At 40.6% G+C, this 15,451-nt stretch overlaps 1 protein-coding gene across 4 annotated transcripts in view; it reads right to left on the reverse strand.

The window, feature by feature from the left end:
- Positions 1 to 436: 436 nt before the first annotated feature.
- Positions 437 to 15,451, reverse strand: part of syne1a (spectrin repeat containing, nuclear envelope 1a) — a 177,222-nt gene continuing 162,207 nt past the window's right edge. For 3 of the 4 annotated variants that reach the window (XM_037537434.1, XM_037537437.1, XM_037537436.1), the window contains 17 exons: positions 15,090 to 15,252; positions 14,012 to 14,199; positions 13,609 to 13,759; positions 11,540 to 11,722; positions 11,202 to 11,339; positions 10,149 to 10,340; positions 9,259 to 9,571; positions 9,004 to 9,072; positions 8,435 to 8,490; positions 8,040 to 8,166; positions 6,206 to 6,417; positions 5,190 to 5,390; positions 4,936 to 5,064; positions 4,363 to 4,575; positions 3,358 to 3,450; positions 2,651 to 2,709; positions 437 to 1,502 (listed from right to left, as the gene is read on the reverse strand). In XM_037537434.1, the coding sequence (XP_037393331.1) occupies positions 1,241 to 1,502; positions 2,651 to 2,709; positions 3,358 to 3,450; positions 4,363 to 4,575; positions 4,936 to 5,064; positions 5,190 to 5,390; positions 6,206 to 6,417; positions 8,040 to 8,166; positions 8,435 to 8,490; positions 9,004 to 9,072; positions 9,259 to 9,571; positions 10,149 to 10,340; positions 11,202 to 11,339; positions 11,540 to 11,722; positions 13,609 to 13,759; positions 14,012 to 14,199; positions 15,090 to 15,252 (2,749 nt within the window). In that variant the 3' untranslated portion in view covers positions 437 to 1,240. The remainder of the gene's footprint in view (positions 1,503 to 2,650; positions 2,710 to 3,357; positions 3,451 to 4,362; positions 4,576 to 4,935; positions 5,065 to 5,189; positions 5,391 to 6,205; positions 6,418 to 8,039; positions 8,167 to 8,434; positions 8,491 to 9,003; positions 9,073 to 9,258; positions 9,572 to 10,148; positions 10,341 to 11,201; positions 11,340 to 11,539; positions 11,723 to 13,608; positions 13,760 to 14,011; positions 14,200 to 15,089; positions 15,253 to 15,451) is intronic. The other variant, XM_037537435.1, reaches the window with a different exon arrangement.

Here is a 15,451-nt window from a genome sequence, read left to right on the forward strand (position 1 = left end):
CAGTGCCAGTTTTTTTTATTCTTATTGCTGCACTAATATGCCAGCATGTCAGGATAAGGGTATAAACCTGAAACTGAAAACGCTTGTAAGGTGTATATTGCTCTTCTTTCAGGGTTGTAATAACTATTCTGAAGGAATTTTTGCCTTAAATGAATTGTATTTTCATTTTGGTGTTTAATTTCTGGCATTAATAGTTGAGGCTTCGATCTGCACAACTGCTTGCTGATTTTTCTTTCATTCACTCACTGAATTATGTTTAAACAAGAGTATACTGCATTCATCAGTGTCAAGGCCTGGTGGTCATCAATGATCATTTTTATAGTCAGTCAGCCTACATGTTTATAATAATGTTATAAAAAGGAATGGTGATGGAAATGATCATATTTAGGCAAAAAAAGGATTTTTACAGGCTCCAAATAAAGACAGTAAACAAACATTACTTCATAAACATTAGTTCACACAAACATAAAAAAGATTGAACCAGAATAATATTTAGTATATATTAAATGGAAAGACATTTGTTGCTGTGAGCATTAGCAAACTGTACATACATAAATAAGCACTGACGATTTTATACATATTTTTAACAATCGAGTGAGCTACCAAGTCAGTCATAGTTGCCAAAACTAAAAAAAAAAAAAAAAAAAAAAAAAAAAAAAAAAAAAAAGTCTTTCATAAACCAGTAACTCTGTGATTGTTTGGTGTGTTTCAAAAACATAACACATTAACCGCATGCCTTGAAATAAAGGTAAAAAAATTAAATAAAATAACTGCATGTATAATAGCCTTACAAATATTTCTCAAAAATCACTTTGACATTTATATATAGCGTTTTTGTCTTAAATAAAACATTTAAATGAAAAAATAATTATCTTAGACCAAGCAAATAACATTGGCCATTTTGTTGGACGGTTTAAGTGCAGTACCTTGAAATGAGCTCAAGTCAGTGCTATAGCTTACATCAGATTCACTCTTCATTGTCTCCTGATTCATTTGGGATGGGAAAACATAATTCGGGCCTCACTGATTCTTCTTCTAGGGGTCAGACCTGCCATTAGGAGACCCTCATTACATTTTGATTGAAATTCATAATTTAAATAATACATAAAAATAAAAACAAAATAGCAGCGGTATTTAACTGTACAAGAATAAATCAACTTTGGCTAACAAACAGTCATTGCTGTCAGTTCAATACTTTGCTGGATCTTGAAGAAAGTCTGATATTAATGAAACAGGCAGCTCATATGGGTGGAGGACCATTGGTGTAACGGAGCATGGGGTGGAACGAGCGGGCGAAGTTGTTGGCGTGGGCGCAGCTGTAGTCCTCCTCAGTCATGGGCACCAGACAGGCCAAGCCCACAATGAGCAGGAGCAGGAGCTGCAGTGGAAGAGCGGCTCTGAGCACTCGCAGCAGGAAGGGCTGGCAGCGGCCCGCAGCAGCGCCACCTCGAGGCCTGGGCGTACCAGAGCGAGAGGAAGCGCAAGCAGAACCCCCGGGGGACCTGAGTGAAAGAGCAGATAATACTCATGAGACCATTCCCTCAAAATCACAGCACAGTCAAGAACAAACTGCAATGATTAACCCCTTAAGCAGCAGAATTATTATTCAGTTAATCTTACAGCTTATTCATGTGGGTGAACCCTTAGAGTTTAAGGGGTTAACAAAAATCAAAGCAAGCAAACTAAAAAAGATAACTTAAGTTAAGTTTACTTAAGATAAGTTTACATTTTACAAGCATTTATTAATGTTACTTGAATTCCATCACCTGCGTCTAAATTTTGCTCTCTGAAAGGAGGCAGATGAGTGGGATGCATTTGGTCCACTATGTGAAGGTTCAATGTCATGGCCAATTCCAGCCAGATTACGGAATGCTAATAATGCTCTCCCCCAGAGCTACAAGTGAAAAGAACATCGCGTTCTTCCGCCTAAAACTGCAGTAGGGAGGCCCACGAACTCCCCCACTTTCCAGCTCTCCACACTCATCTTTAATTAAAGAATGTCTGATACAATGTGCCACATGATCATCTCTTTAGTAACTGCTATACAATAATTCCTGCATATTTTGCAAAAACATTTTTAAGCCAGTAAAAGGCTCTGTGTGTAACTAGTCTTTGGAATGTTTCATTTTTACTAAGTGGTTGGGGGAAAAAAAGACGTGCCACAAAACATTGTTTGCACAGAACAACCTGCAAAAGCTGCAAAAACAATGAAAGCAACAGAACAAAACTGGGAAAAAAGTGTTTAAAGGTTAAAGATCTGTTCTGACATAATTTTACATGTGGATTCGAGACTTTCAGAGAGATGATGGTATAAATATGCCTCTGCCTGACTTTCTCAAAACCCTTTGTTTTGCCACTAGAGGTAGGAAAGCTGCTGCTCAGTGTCTTTCCTGCACTGACATACAGAATCTGAGCTACTTTTTCCATTTAGTTTTGTTCTAAAGCAGGTATGTCAGAACAGGAGAACACTATACTGTGATGAACACAAAGGAGCCCTGAAACTCCTTTTAGAATGACTCCCTTTCTGGCTCTCAGTGTAAAAGAAACTACACTGAAACTACAAAGGTCTCCTCGTCAGTTTCAGTGGCTCTGGTGTCCCATTGTCAGTTCCATCATCCCCCCACCGTTCTAGAGTCCAGTAGAGAGGTACCTGCGGCGTGGAACGCTGGCTGAGGATCCTGCTTCTGACACAATACATTTGCCCCGTAGCTGTTGTGCAATGAGCAAAAGGGAGGGAGGGGGTAAAAGAAAGAAAGAATGTTTCAGTCCAAGCAAATAAAGACAAAGCTTGTGGTCACAAGCAGAGACATATAGCCAGGCCATCAGTCATTGATAACAATGAAAGCAAAATGAGAAAGCAAAATAATCCAGGCAGGATGACAAAAGGATTTAGCACAAAGCAAGAAATCTGGCTTTCCAGAACAGACGTTTCTGTGAGAAACTGCTCAAAATGCAGTAACTGTAAAATATTTAGAGTATGTCTGAAGTGTAAAGCCAGTATTTCTTGTACATTCATTTCTTCATGTGATCATATGATGGTCACAAGTAAAAAGGTTATGCAAACCAAAGTGTTTCTCAGGGACAAACAAATACAAAACTTCCATGCTGCAGATAGCAACTCGCACAAGCTTAAACTTTGACCTATTCATAAATTTTTCACTTTGTTATATCCCCTGCATATTACAAGGTTACATATTTCACCAGGTGAGATCGTATTCATAAGAGACACCTGGTCAAAAATGCCAGAAAGACTCCCCCCAGGTTTTACAGTCTAGCGGTACAGTCTGTTCACAGAAGGGTGCAGACGGCTACTGCATGCCACAACCAATATAATTAGATGGAGAAGAGATTCATTACCGACTGATGCTGAACAGGCACACTGACCACAGACACAGGACTGGCAGACCCTGATGTATCGACATCATTAACAGCAGGCCAAACAGACAGGTCCTGGAAGAAGGGAGGTTTAGAGTGAGAATAGAAATGGACTCTTACATCTAGATTAACAAAAACCCAGTACACACAGGTCATGTAGGAATTCAGTAAACTGGACAAGTTATGCCCAAAGTAGGAATTAAACCAACTTTGTAGTTAAGTTCCTAGGTTTATGCTGCCTGCCCAAGAAATGCATCCAGAAATTAGCTAGTAACTATGGTTAAAAGCTCCTTTATTTCCTTGTTTATTTTATACTTTATCAACAGAAACAATAATAAATAGGGATACAAACATTTCTTCCTAATAAACAGGACATTTAATTATGTTTATCTGTCAGATCTTGGAATTACAGCCATAATTACAATCAATATTTTAGCATCCTATTTTTACCTCTGGGATACATGGGGACACCTCACAATTGGGCTAGACTCTCAGTCTTACATTCACCTATAGCTGTAAAATGACCTAAATAAGACCTGATAATAAAAACCTAAATAAGTTCTGATTCATCAGCTTATTTAAATTTTACAAGATAAAAGTTACTCAGTTACTTGCAATAGGCCTCATTCAGCAATGTCTTCTGAAAAGTCTACATCAGATTCCTAACATGTTCTTAAACCACAGAACTGTTCACAATTTTAAGCTCTCCAGTGTGAGTAGATTCTGTTCTTACCTTAAAAACAAATCCCAAATAAGAACATCGGAATCTCAGTGAAAACCGCGTAAGTTGGTTTTAAGAAATTCTTAAGAAATTTCTTAAGAATAGTTGGTGAATAAAGACCATTGTTATCAGCCATAAAGTGTAAATAACGGGTTTTCACAGTCATACAGAATTTCTTGTGAATCCCTAATAACATACTATACTAAATTCAAATGTCACCATTTCAGATAAAAGTCCTGTTAAGAGCAGAGATGTCTTGGACTGACCTGTGTGTCTCCAAAGGCCTCGAGTTCTCGCTCCAGCAGCTGCAGATCAGAGGCCACGGCCTTGAGCAGCAGGCGAAGACGGTTCCCGATGACATGCACCCTCTCCTGCGCCTCCAGGCACTCACTGCCCTGCGCCTGAACAAGCAGCTGCACAGAAAGATCCTGCAGGACGCTCACCCTCTGCTCCGAATCCATGAGCTCCTGCTGGATTTGCTGCACACAGACACACAAAGGAATATGTTACTTATCTGCTAAATCAGAGCTCTGTAATAAGTTTATTTTATTGCTTTGAGAACCCGGCCAAACTGCTCATCCTGAATATGCTGGGTATTGTGTGATTGCAATTTGACTCAGTTACAACAAGTCAATTATTCAATTCTATCAAAAAGAAAATTCTCAAGAGGATAAAAACAACTATTTACTACTGAGTAAATAGTTCCTCTAGTCACATTACTATATATTTAAACATATTTCAGATTCAAATATACGAGTGGAAAAAATGGTCAATTTTGAGTTTTTATGATGTGCTGAATATTTTGCCACTCATAAGCGAAACGAATTCGAGGGAGGTACCTGAAGTGCTCTGTAATGGGCTCGGAGCGTTTGACAGTCCAGTCCTGCCGAGATAGGAATAATTTCATTCCTCCTGCGGTCAATGTTCTCAAGCCAGAGCAGAAGGCCATGACTCAGCTCATGGAACTCCTGCAGGAATGAGCATAATTTATAAAGCATAAGAACACAATAAATGTGTGCGAATGTATGCGGTATATGGATGAGTGACTGGCATTTCTGTCAAAGAAACAAAATGTGTGTATGTATTTTCACACCTGGCATTGCATAAGAGCTCCCTGCAGTGCTCCTCTCCACTGCTGCAGTGACTTGCCGAGTCGATCCCAGCGCGAGTTCATCTCCTTCAGCCTCTCTCTCAGCTTCCTGCTCTCCTCAGAGTCAGACTGAAGGAGCCCAACGCTGCTCAAGTTGATGGATAGGACTTTGGACTTGTGGGCATCCACGGCCTTCTGCAGCTCCTATTGACAACAAAGAGCAGAATGTGGGAGAATGTTTCTCATAAAGTACTTGGACCAAATCGTAGCCTCATTTGCTATTGTTTTTAATGTTTTTTTTTTTACATTTGCAGCACAAATAAAAGTTTAAGGTCATCAGTTTCTTCATTTTTGATTTGTTCACTTACACTAGCCATCAAATGAAAAACAGCAATAGCAACATACAACCACACGAGGCCATACTGAGATGTATGCTGTAGTTCTTGAACATTTTTAAAATAAAAAAAAATTGGTAAGAATAATAATGATAACTTTAATTATAATAAAATAGTGGAGTTCAGCAGATAAGCTTTCAACTCCTCACTGCTTTCTAATGCATTGTTACAGCCCAGTATCAAACAATCCATTGTCCAGTTTGTGGTTGAGAATCTCTCTTTAGAGCCTCTAAGTGGAAGTGTATTGTGTCTGTTTATGTTTATGTATAAAGAGGAACCAGACTCCATTGTCAGTCACTGATGTGTATGTTCTTATGTCTTTGGGCTCCTAAAGTATATGAGCTCAACTGAAATAGAGTGTCTTATTGCAGGAGTGGAAATAACCTTGTTGACCAGTGAACTCATAGGGGTGTCTCTATGTAGGTCAGTTCTGCTTTTAGACTAGTTTATTTGTGGGAAGCTGACATCAGAGGCAAACATCTTCTCTCTTACCAACAGAATGGTGTACAGAGGGCATGTGACTACATATTATATTACACACTGTACAGTGTGCACAGAACACTTTCAGTGCACAGTGAAACACAGCAAGCACACAGTATACATTCTAATAATTATAATGCATACCTTTAATTTTCTGATCCTCTGCTCGATGGTGAGTATATCTGTGCTTAGGTTTTTCCCTCTCAGCTCAGCCAACTCCGCCTCTGCCTGGCTAAGCCACATCTCCATTGCCTCCAGGTCAGAGGTGAGCTGTTGTATTAGCAACAGGTTTTCTCTCGGATTGTGCTCTGAGCTGTGGGACTGAGCCTGGATCAGCTCCCAGCGCTCAATCACACCTGCAATACAAGTGGTAAAGTCTCTTTAGCTCATGACACAACAAATCACAGTTTTCCTGATATTTTGGTGATCAAAATGTTTGCATGCCTGAAAAAGTAAACTAATTAATCTTTGATATTTTTTAAAAAATACGGGTGGCTGGGACCCAGATCTGTCATGTTGATTGTTACTTTGCCAATGTCAAACAGTGGTTAAGTGAGTTCACATGCAAAGTAGTGAATGTTACATTTTCACCATGCAAAAACTGCTTGATGTGCAAAGAATCATCAGTTATACACGTCTGAATAAACTGGACTGATATTTGAATATATAGAATGAATATATCATATTTGGTGCATGAAGATGTGTGCCTGGTGTCTCTGTTCATTACAGAGGGTACAGATGTGTACTAGGCTCTAACCTGTGTTCTGGGTATCTGTGATGTGTACTGATGTGTACTACACTCTAACCTGTGTTCTGGGTATCTGTGATGTGTACTGATGTGTACTAGGCTCTAACCTGTGTTCTGGGTATCTGTGATGTGTACTGATGGGTACTACACTCTAACCTGTGTTCTGGATATCTGTGATGTGTACTACACTCTAACCTGTGTTCTGGTTATCTGTGATGTGTACTGATGGGTACTACACTCTAACCTGTGTTCTGGGTATCTGTGATGTGTACTGATGGGTACTACACTCTAACCTGTGTTCTGGGTATCTGATGTGTACAGATATGTAATAGATCCTAACCTGTGTTCTGGATATCTGTGATGTGTACTACACTCTAACCTGTGTTCTGGGTATCTGTGATGTGTACAGATATGTAATAGATCCTAACCTGTGCTCTGGATATCTGTGATGTGTACTACACTCTAACCTGTGTTCTGGGTATCTGTGATGTGTACAGATATGTAATAGATCCTAACCTGTGTTCTGGGTATCTGTGATGTGTACTGATGTGTACTAGGCTCTAACCTGTGTTCTGGGTATCTGTGATGTGTACTGATGTGTACTACACTCTAACCTGTGTTCTGGGTATCTGTGATGTGTACTGATGGGTACTACACTCTACCTTGTGTTTTGTATATCTGTGTTGCATATAGATGTGTACTAGTCTCTGTGTTGTGGTTATATGTGTTGTGCATAGATGTGTTCTAGCATCTAATTGATGTTGTGAGTACATGTGTTATGGTCGTTGTAGGTGTATAGTCTACCCAGTGCTCTGGGTATCTGATGTGTATAGATATATACTACAGTCTAACATGTGTTGTGTGTATCTGTGTTGAGCACAGATGTGTGCTAGAATTTAACTGGTGTTGTGAGTATCTGTGTTGGGTGTATGTGTACTCTTCTTTGTGTTGCATGTAGATATGTACTAGACTCTAAACTTTGTTGTGGTCATTTGTGTTGTATAGATGTGTATTAGACCCCACCTACCCTGTGTTGTGGGTATCTGTGTTGAGCACAGATATGGGCTAGACTCTAACTGGTGTTGTGAGTATCTGTGCTGTGCACAGGTGTATAGATGTGTACTAGACTCTATCCTGTGTTTTGTGTCTATGTGATGTGTATGACAGTTACTAGACTCTAACCTGTGTTTTGTGTCTATGTGATGTGTATGACAGTTACTAGACTCTAACCTGTGTTTTGTGTCTCTGTGTTTTCAGGATTTCTAAGTCCTGACAGGTCATCATCTTCCTCCTCCAGCTCTCCCTCTGCTCTTTTCACAGCATCTATACTGCCCCGACAGTCTCCCATCAATCGCATCTACACACACCACACAACAACAAAAGTTTGAAAAACTTTTTAGTCTATTACACAGCAGAAGTGTATATGATCACAAAGAAATGTCATAAACCTATACGAAACAAACATCAAGGACGTTTCAAGTGACTTAATTCAACATCAAGGAGATTTTGGTGTAATCATAGTTTTCCTAGAGATGTCATATTTATTTAAACAGTTCACTCTGCTAGCTTAAACATTTTATTCTACTAGCCTTGGACTTAAGCATTACAGTAGGAACTGTACTTACATATCCCATGTACGAGGTGTTGTGGCTATGCTCAAGTATATTACGAGCTGTTTCACCTGTAAGGGGAAGAGAGGAGCACATTGTCAGTTAAATTTCTGCTTTCGTTTTATTGGAACTGGACAGAATTACACTTTTTATGATACCAGATGGCCTCATCTGTGATGTTACTTGTGGAGGACAAAAAAAAATATCAAATCATTGAACATTTGATATTAGAGCACAGTAACACAAAAAGGCAAGCAATATGTAAAGACATTAAAATGGTTATGAAAAGTACAAGCCATTAATAGTTGTCATGATAGACATCCATTAGATCAACAGATGAGACAAACCTGAAAAAAAACCTGAGAGTCTCTCTCAAAGAAAGTGTAATGTATTACATGCCTATAAATGAATATCAATATCATGCAACAGCACCATCCATGTTACTGCAAAGGCTGCATGCATCTCCTCAAGAACTTGTTTTCCATATGTAAAGTTTTAAACCTGTGGGATGTGATAATTAACAGTGCAGTCTGGCATGCTGTGGTGAGTAACATTAATTTAGCATGCCCTGACTAGGTGCCTACCAGAGGAAGACCTCAGTGTGTTTTCTGTCAGTTTTATATAAGCCTCAGGGCTCTCAGGAATCACTACGTCTGTCAGGAGAAAGATACACAACAAAACACATCGACAATTTACTTAGAAGACCTGCTGAAGACAGAACGTGTATGTATATTAAATTACACTAACTGAATAAGTAACTGCATGCAAGACACACACAGCCGCAGTCAATCTCACTCGTACCAGTTAGAAAGTCTATTTGCATCCACACGCACACACACCTGTGAGAGCTGCAGTGGCACTGCACAGAATATCTTCATCCTCCTCTCCATCTCGCACCCTCTTTTCTGATGAGATGGTATGACTCATAGGCTCAAGATCATAGTCATGGTCCCATTCCAGGGGAATTGAGTCCACGCTGGCAGGAGTGTCCCGGCCTGAGCCATTGGCACGTGGGGGCGCTGTAGTAACTGATGGTGGCCTGCTGTTGGTGCGTGGCAAAGAGTTGCTCTCTTCCCATTGGAGGTCAGAAAAGTCACCTGAGCCCTCTAAGTCAAACTCCCGATCTGAACCATCACATTCATCATCAAGCAACTGAGAATGAAGAGAAGAAACAGAGGTATGAGTGTAAAAGCGCTGTCCTTGGTGTGTATTTCACAAAGTAGGACTTTTCAGTAAACTGGATAGCACAAGTTGAGGATTCTCCAATGAGAATTTTCCTTAGAAGGCTTGTTTTTTTTGGCAAGCTGTTATCAGGCTAACCAACAAATCTTGCTTTGTGAAATACGTCCCAGCTTTTTGCCTACATAATAATTAGAAAGTTTTCTTTTAAAGACTATTGTTAAAAGCACATGTTGAAAAATCTTCTAAGGTGGTTTAAACACCTGAAAGGGTTGGAATGAGTAGTGACATTACAACAGGGGACAATACATGAGCTTTGCCATTACTCCTAAGGTACTAGCCAATTTTTTGTCAGATGCTCAATTAGCTCTGCAGTTTTGTCAAAGAAAAAAAATGACAAAATCTAAACAGCTTTAACATACTCATTTACTAAAACCTTGAACAGCTGCGTGATGGGACTGTAAAAACAAGTGACTATGTGTGCTTTACTATAGCTATGAGGGAGATGTGTAGGAATAAATGTGCATGTGCATATGCTTATGTGTCTCACCGGCAGGCGTGTGAGTTTTCTGTAGTAGCGCTCCACACGGCCAAAGACCTCCCTGCAGTACCTCTGCAACTCGTCCAGCTCCTCTTCGATAACTGCAGCGTCTAGAGGCTCACTCTTCTCCATTAGAGCCTCGCCCTGACTGAACACACTGCCAATCTTCCCAGTGTTCAGCTCAATCTCCTGCTGGAACGCCTGGCACACATCAAACCACACACTCAATCAATTATCTTAAAGCATTTACTTAGAAATGAACAACAAAGGACCATCCTCAGGTGCAGGTTTACACTATCTTTGCCAGCATTTAACTCAATTACATCATTTGAGAGTCTAGCCCACTTTTAGCATGTGTGTGTAGTATACGGAGAATTCTTGAAGAACACTCTTAACTCATCCCAAAGGCTTTGGATGAAGCTCCATTACTCCAGAGGACACAGTTCCACCTCTTCACAGCCCCTTGCTGGGGGTGCTTTATACACCTCTAGTCAACGCTTGACGTTGGGCATGGTGACCTTAAGCTCATGGGCAGCTGCTCCAGAGAAACCCATCCTACTAGCAGTGCTTTTCTATGGAGATCGTGCAAGCTGTATGTCGGGGCAGTGATGGGCTGGAGGGGGGCAGTCACGGGCTGGAGGTTAGGGAACCAGCCTTCTTACTGGAAGGTCACCTGTTAGATCCCCTCAGCCGACAGTACGTGACTGAAGTGCCCTTAAGCAAGGCACCTAACCCCCAATTGCTTCCCGGGTGCTGTGGATAGGGCTGCCCACTGCTCCAGGCAAGTATGCTCACTGCCTCCTAGTGTGTGTGTTCAGTAGCGTGCATGTACGTGGGTGTTTCATTGCACGGATGGGTTAAATCCAGAGGTCTAATTCCTCTGTGTGCAAGCACAGTTAGCTAATGGTTCTGAATTCTATTCTATTCTATTATACAACTCAACACGCGTTTCAGTAGCGAGTACAACTTACAGTATCTGAATATTGAGAGGATGGGGGGGGCGCAGAAATTCACTACATTTTTCACCCACATGAGTTTCTGACACACAAACACTTCCCTCACCTTCAGCTGTTTTATCTTGGCCTGGACGTCACACTCTGAGAAGTGCTCTATGTTGGTGAGCTGCAGATCCATCTCAGTCAGCCACACCAGAATGCTGTCTCTGGCTGTCTCGAACTCCTCACGCTGACTAATGAAGTGCTGCAAGGGAGCAGGTTAATTAGTCACACTGTATTTCACGGTGTAGCTTTCAATTATATTACACTACTTATGGAGGATATGTCAGTTACTGTACTGAAGATTGTGTAAAAAGATCCTTAGAAACCCGAAGAAAAAAACATCAGGAAAAAAATCTGTTGAATGGCAGATCTTCTCCTTTGAAAGTGTGTGTCTGAAGTTACCTTCAGCCTACGCAGGATGGCAGCGACCCTCCTCTGCAGCGTGTCCCAGCGTCGATTTCCATCATGTACCATTTGCCGCAGTCGGCAAGAAGAATCTGTGCGGTTCTCACGGGCCAGTCGCCGGTACTGCTTATTGATCAGCTCCAGCTGGGTCAAACACTCCTGTACCTGCCTCTGAAATGCCTGTAAGGCACAACACAAACACAACAATTATTTTTTACTCAGTTTGACTTTTTTCAATTTCATTTTCATTTTAAATATGTTTTATTAATTGTTTTACTTATTTCGTTTGTATCATCTGTGTTTTACTATTACTTTATTAGTAATGTGATGGACTGGTGACCTATCCAGGTGTTTCCTGCCTTCTGCCCAATGACTTCTGGGATAGGCTCCAGCTCCACTCTCGACCCAGGAGAATAAGCGGCTTAGAAAGTGTGTGTGTGTGTTTGTGTGTATAATTTTAATGCTTTCTTTTGTGTTACCATATTATTAACTTTTTGTTTTAAAGTTCTTGTTTTTTTTTCGATCCACTAAATAAAAAAATTGAGTTGAAAAAATGATAACAGATTTAAAGAATGGTCATAAGCAGAACGTGTGCATAAAGTATATTTATGTGTGAATGCTGTAAAATACACTGTATTTCCAAAAGTATTCGCTCATCTTCCGTCACATGCATATGAACTTGAGTGACATCCCATTCTTAAACTATAGGGTTTAATATGATGTCAGCCCAGCCCACCCTTTGCAGCTATAACAGCTTCAACTCCTAAGAGCAACCCATCCATCCATTTTCTAAGCCGCTTCTCCGTCAGGGTCGCGGGGGGAAGCTGGAGCCTATCCCAGCAGTCTTCGGGCGGAAGGCAGGATACACCCTGGACAGGTCGCCAGTCCATCGCAGGGCAGACAGACAGACACAGTCACTCACACACTCACACCCAGGGGTTATTTAGCATGTCCAATCGGCCTGACTGCATGTCTTTGGACTGTGGGAGGAAACCGGAGAACCCGGAGGAAACCCACACAGACACGGGGAGAACATGCAAACTCCACACCCTGGCCACCCGGCCGGGGAATCGAACCCAGGCCCTCCTCGCTGTGAAGCGACAGCGCTACCCACCACGCCACCGTGCCGCCCTAAGAGCAACCCATTCTTTCACAAATGTTGTAGAAGCAGTCTGCATGCTAGAAGCTAGGTTTTATACACCTATGGCCATGGAAGTGATTGGAATACCTGAATTCAATGATTTGGATGGCTGAGTGAATACTTTTGGAAATATAGTGTAGGTGAACAGTTTCAATCCTTCAGGGTCAGGGTCTAGCACAGACTGGTGATTTTCCTGCTCAAACACATCTGATTCAATATGCTAAGTTTGTCTGTCTGAGCAGCTGTAAAATATATTTACTGAACACTCTATAATACTTAGGAAAGGTCTGTCTACTGACTAGCTACCACAAGTGCACATAAGCTGAAACTTTGCTGAGTGAGTTCAACATGTGTGGAGAGAGTGCTGGTGTTGGTGGACTGTTGGTGGACGCAGTGTAGCACATGCAGGACTGACCCCACTGACTCAGTGTCTGCTGAGTGGAATGTGAATGTGCAAATGGCCGTCACCTGACACTGAGCAAGAGAATCTGTCTAGAGGCTGTTACTTGATCTCTCATGCTACAGAAATGCACACTCATTTTGAAGCCATGTTAGAATTTTATATATTCACTACAGTTTCATGACTCAAATTGAAATTTGTTTAGCACAGACCTGAAGCAAACCAACTCAGCTGGCAGAACTAGCAACAAAACTGCTTCACCCAGTGAAGCACAACTGACTTTATGCTGGTAGAATGAAAAAAATAAATTGGTGTTTTTCTGATGTCTGTCATCTGTATTCATTAACTCAATGAAGAATATTCACTTTGGTCTTTATGCTATGGCTGTTTCAAAAATGTAATTCATTAATATACCTCAGAAAAAAAGGTACCATGTATCTACATGTGACCATTATCTCCATACTCTTTCTACATTTAATTTAATTTCATCTGAAACGCACTGCCCTCGTTTTCTCAGCTTTTTACCTCAAACTTCTTGAGCTCCTCCTTGGCAACAGTGTACAGAACGCCTGAAGAGTTGGGCAGAGCTGCTGTCCTTTCAGATGCTTTCAGCCAGTCCTCGAAGCGTGAATAATCATCCAGAAACTTCTGCCACAGTCTCCACGTTTCCTCAATTCTTCACACAAATTATTGTTTTAAAACCACTATTAAATTATGATTCTTCAGGAATGTTTTAATACATAAAGAAACCGCAATTTGAATATTTTGTTAGCTTTATTTTGTTAACTTTTAAAAATACATTAATGTGACCAATATTTACGTAGTAGTGGAACATGCACAATAAAAAAGACTACACCAAACCTTTCTTTATTTTTACATTAGCGTGACAATATTATAATATTTGGCAAAGAACTGCTTGATCACTCACTTGAGCCTCCGTTCCATGGCCACAGCACAGATGTTCCTCCAGCGGCGGTCCAGGCCACGCGTGGCCTGCTGGATGGAGTCGCATTCCGTCTCTGTGGCGCAGGCATCGCAGTCATGCAGAAGCACCTCACACAGGTTCAGCACAGACGCTACGGCTGTGCTGTGCTTCTCAATGTCCCTCTGCAAATCCTGCAGGGAAACACAAACATTTACTCACTGATTTATCACTGATACTCCCACAGTTTTCACACTACTACTTTCACAAGTGTTTCTGAGCACTACAGCCTGTGTCATCTACAACCACAAACAAAAATATCACAGAATTTTTTAACACTACCTAGAATAAATAACAAATTTTCTTTGTTGTTATTGCTTTTGATATTTTCAACTTTCAGAATAATAGTGAAGACAACAAAAGAAATGAAATCTCACAAAATAATCATTATAAATTCTATCAATTTCTGTCAAGTATGGGTATTTAGATGGACTTTGTAGCAGGCATACATATCAAACATAGGAAGAAATACAGATTATGGTTAAACGTCTATTGCACTAAACTGAAATTTCACCAATTTCATAAACAGGTACTGACTTCACTATAAAGTTTTGTTTTCCAAACACATTTGAATTCATCACATTTCATAAGCCGTTAGATCAAAATGTCAAGTATTCAAGAGCATCCAAACAATTGACTGTATAAGACCATCCCCTTGAAATTAAAGGTGTTAATAGTTGCCTGTGTCTATGTTATGGTTTCATGCTCTGCACAGGACACGTGCAGACTGAGTGTGACACATGGGTGATGCTAAGATAAAAATTCTGCTGGAGCAGTAAGTAGGTCAGTGGATAAGCTAGACTCCTCAGCTCTGTCTGCAGCTCCACATCAAGCTTTCATCTCTCATCTCATATCACTAAGATATATTACACAGAGAAGGTGCCACTGTGCATTTCCTGTATCCATGGCAACGGAACAATAGGAAGTAATGTGTGGATACAGGGTTCCTGCTTGAGCACTGAGTATGTACAGCAACTGCTATGGGGACTATTCATTTGTGTGTGGGTGTTTATGTGTGTATTACCTGCTGCTGGTTTAGTTTCTTCTGGATCTCATTTGCGTCGCACGTCTCATACACTATGGGCCGGGAGAGCTCTGTTTCAATGTGAGCCAGCCATGAGCGCAGAGTGCTCATGTTCTTATCCAACTGCTGCACAGCCACCAGAGTCTCCCTCAGCTTCTTCACCCTACAGAGAGAGAAAGAGAGATACTGACATATATATATATATATATATATATATATATATATATATATATATATATATATATATATATATATATATATATATATATATATCACAGACACAGAGCAGTCAGGTACTGTCCATCATATGATGTTCTCCATGATCAACAGTATACACTACTGTTTAAAGGTTTGGAACCACT

Source organism: Pygocentrus nattereri, chromosome 4 (assembly GCF_015220715.1).
Source record: "Pygocentrus nattereri isolate fPygNat1 chromosome 4, fPygNat1.pri, whole genome shotgun sequence".
Classification (NCBI taxonomy): domain Eukaryota; kingdom Metazoa; phylum Chordata; class Actinopteri; order Characiformes; family Serrasalmidae; genus Pygocentrus; species Pygocentrus nattereri.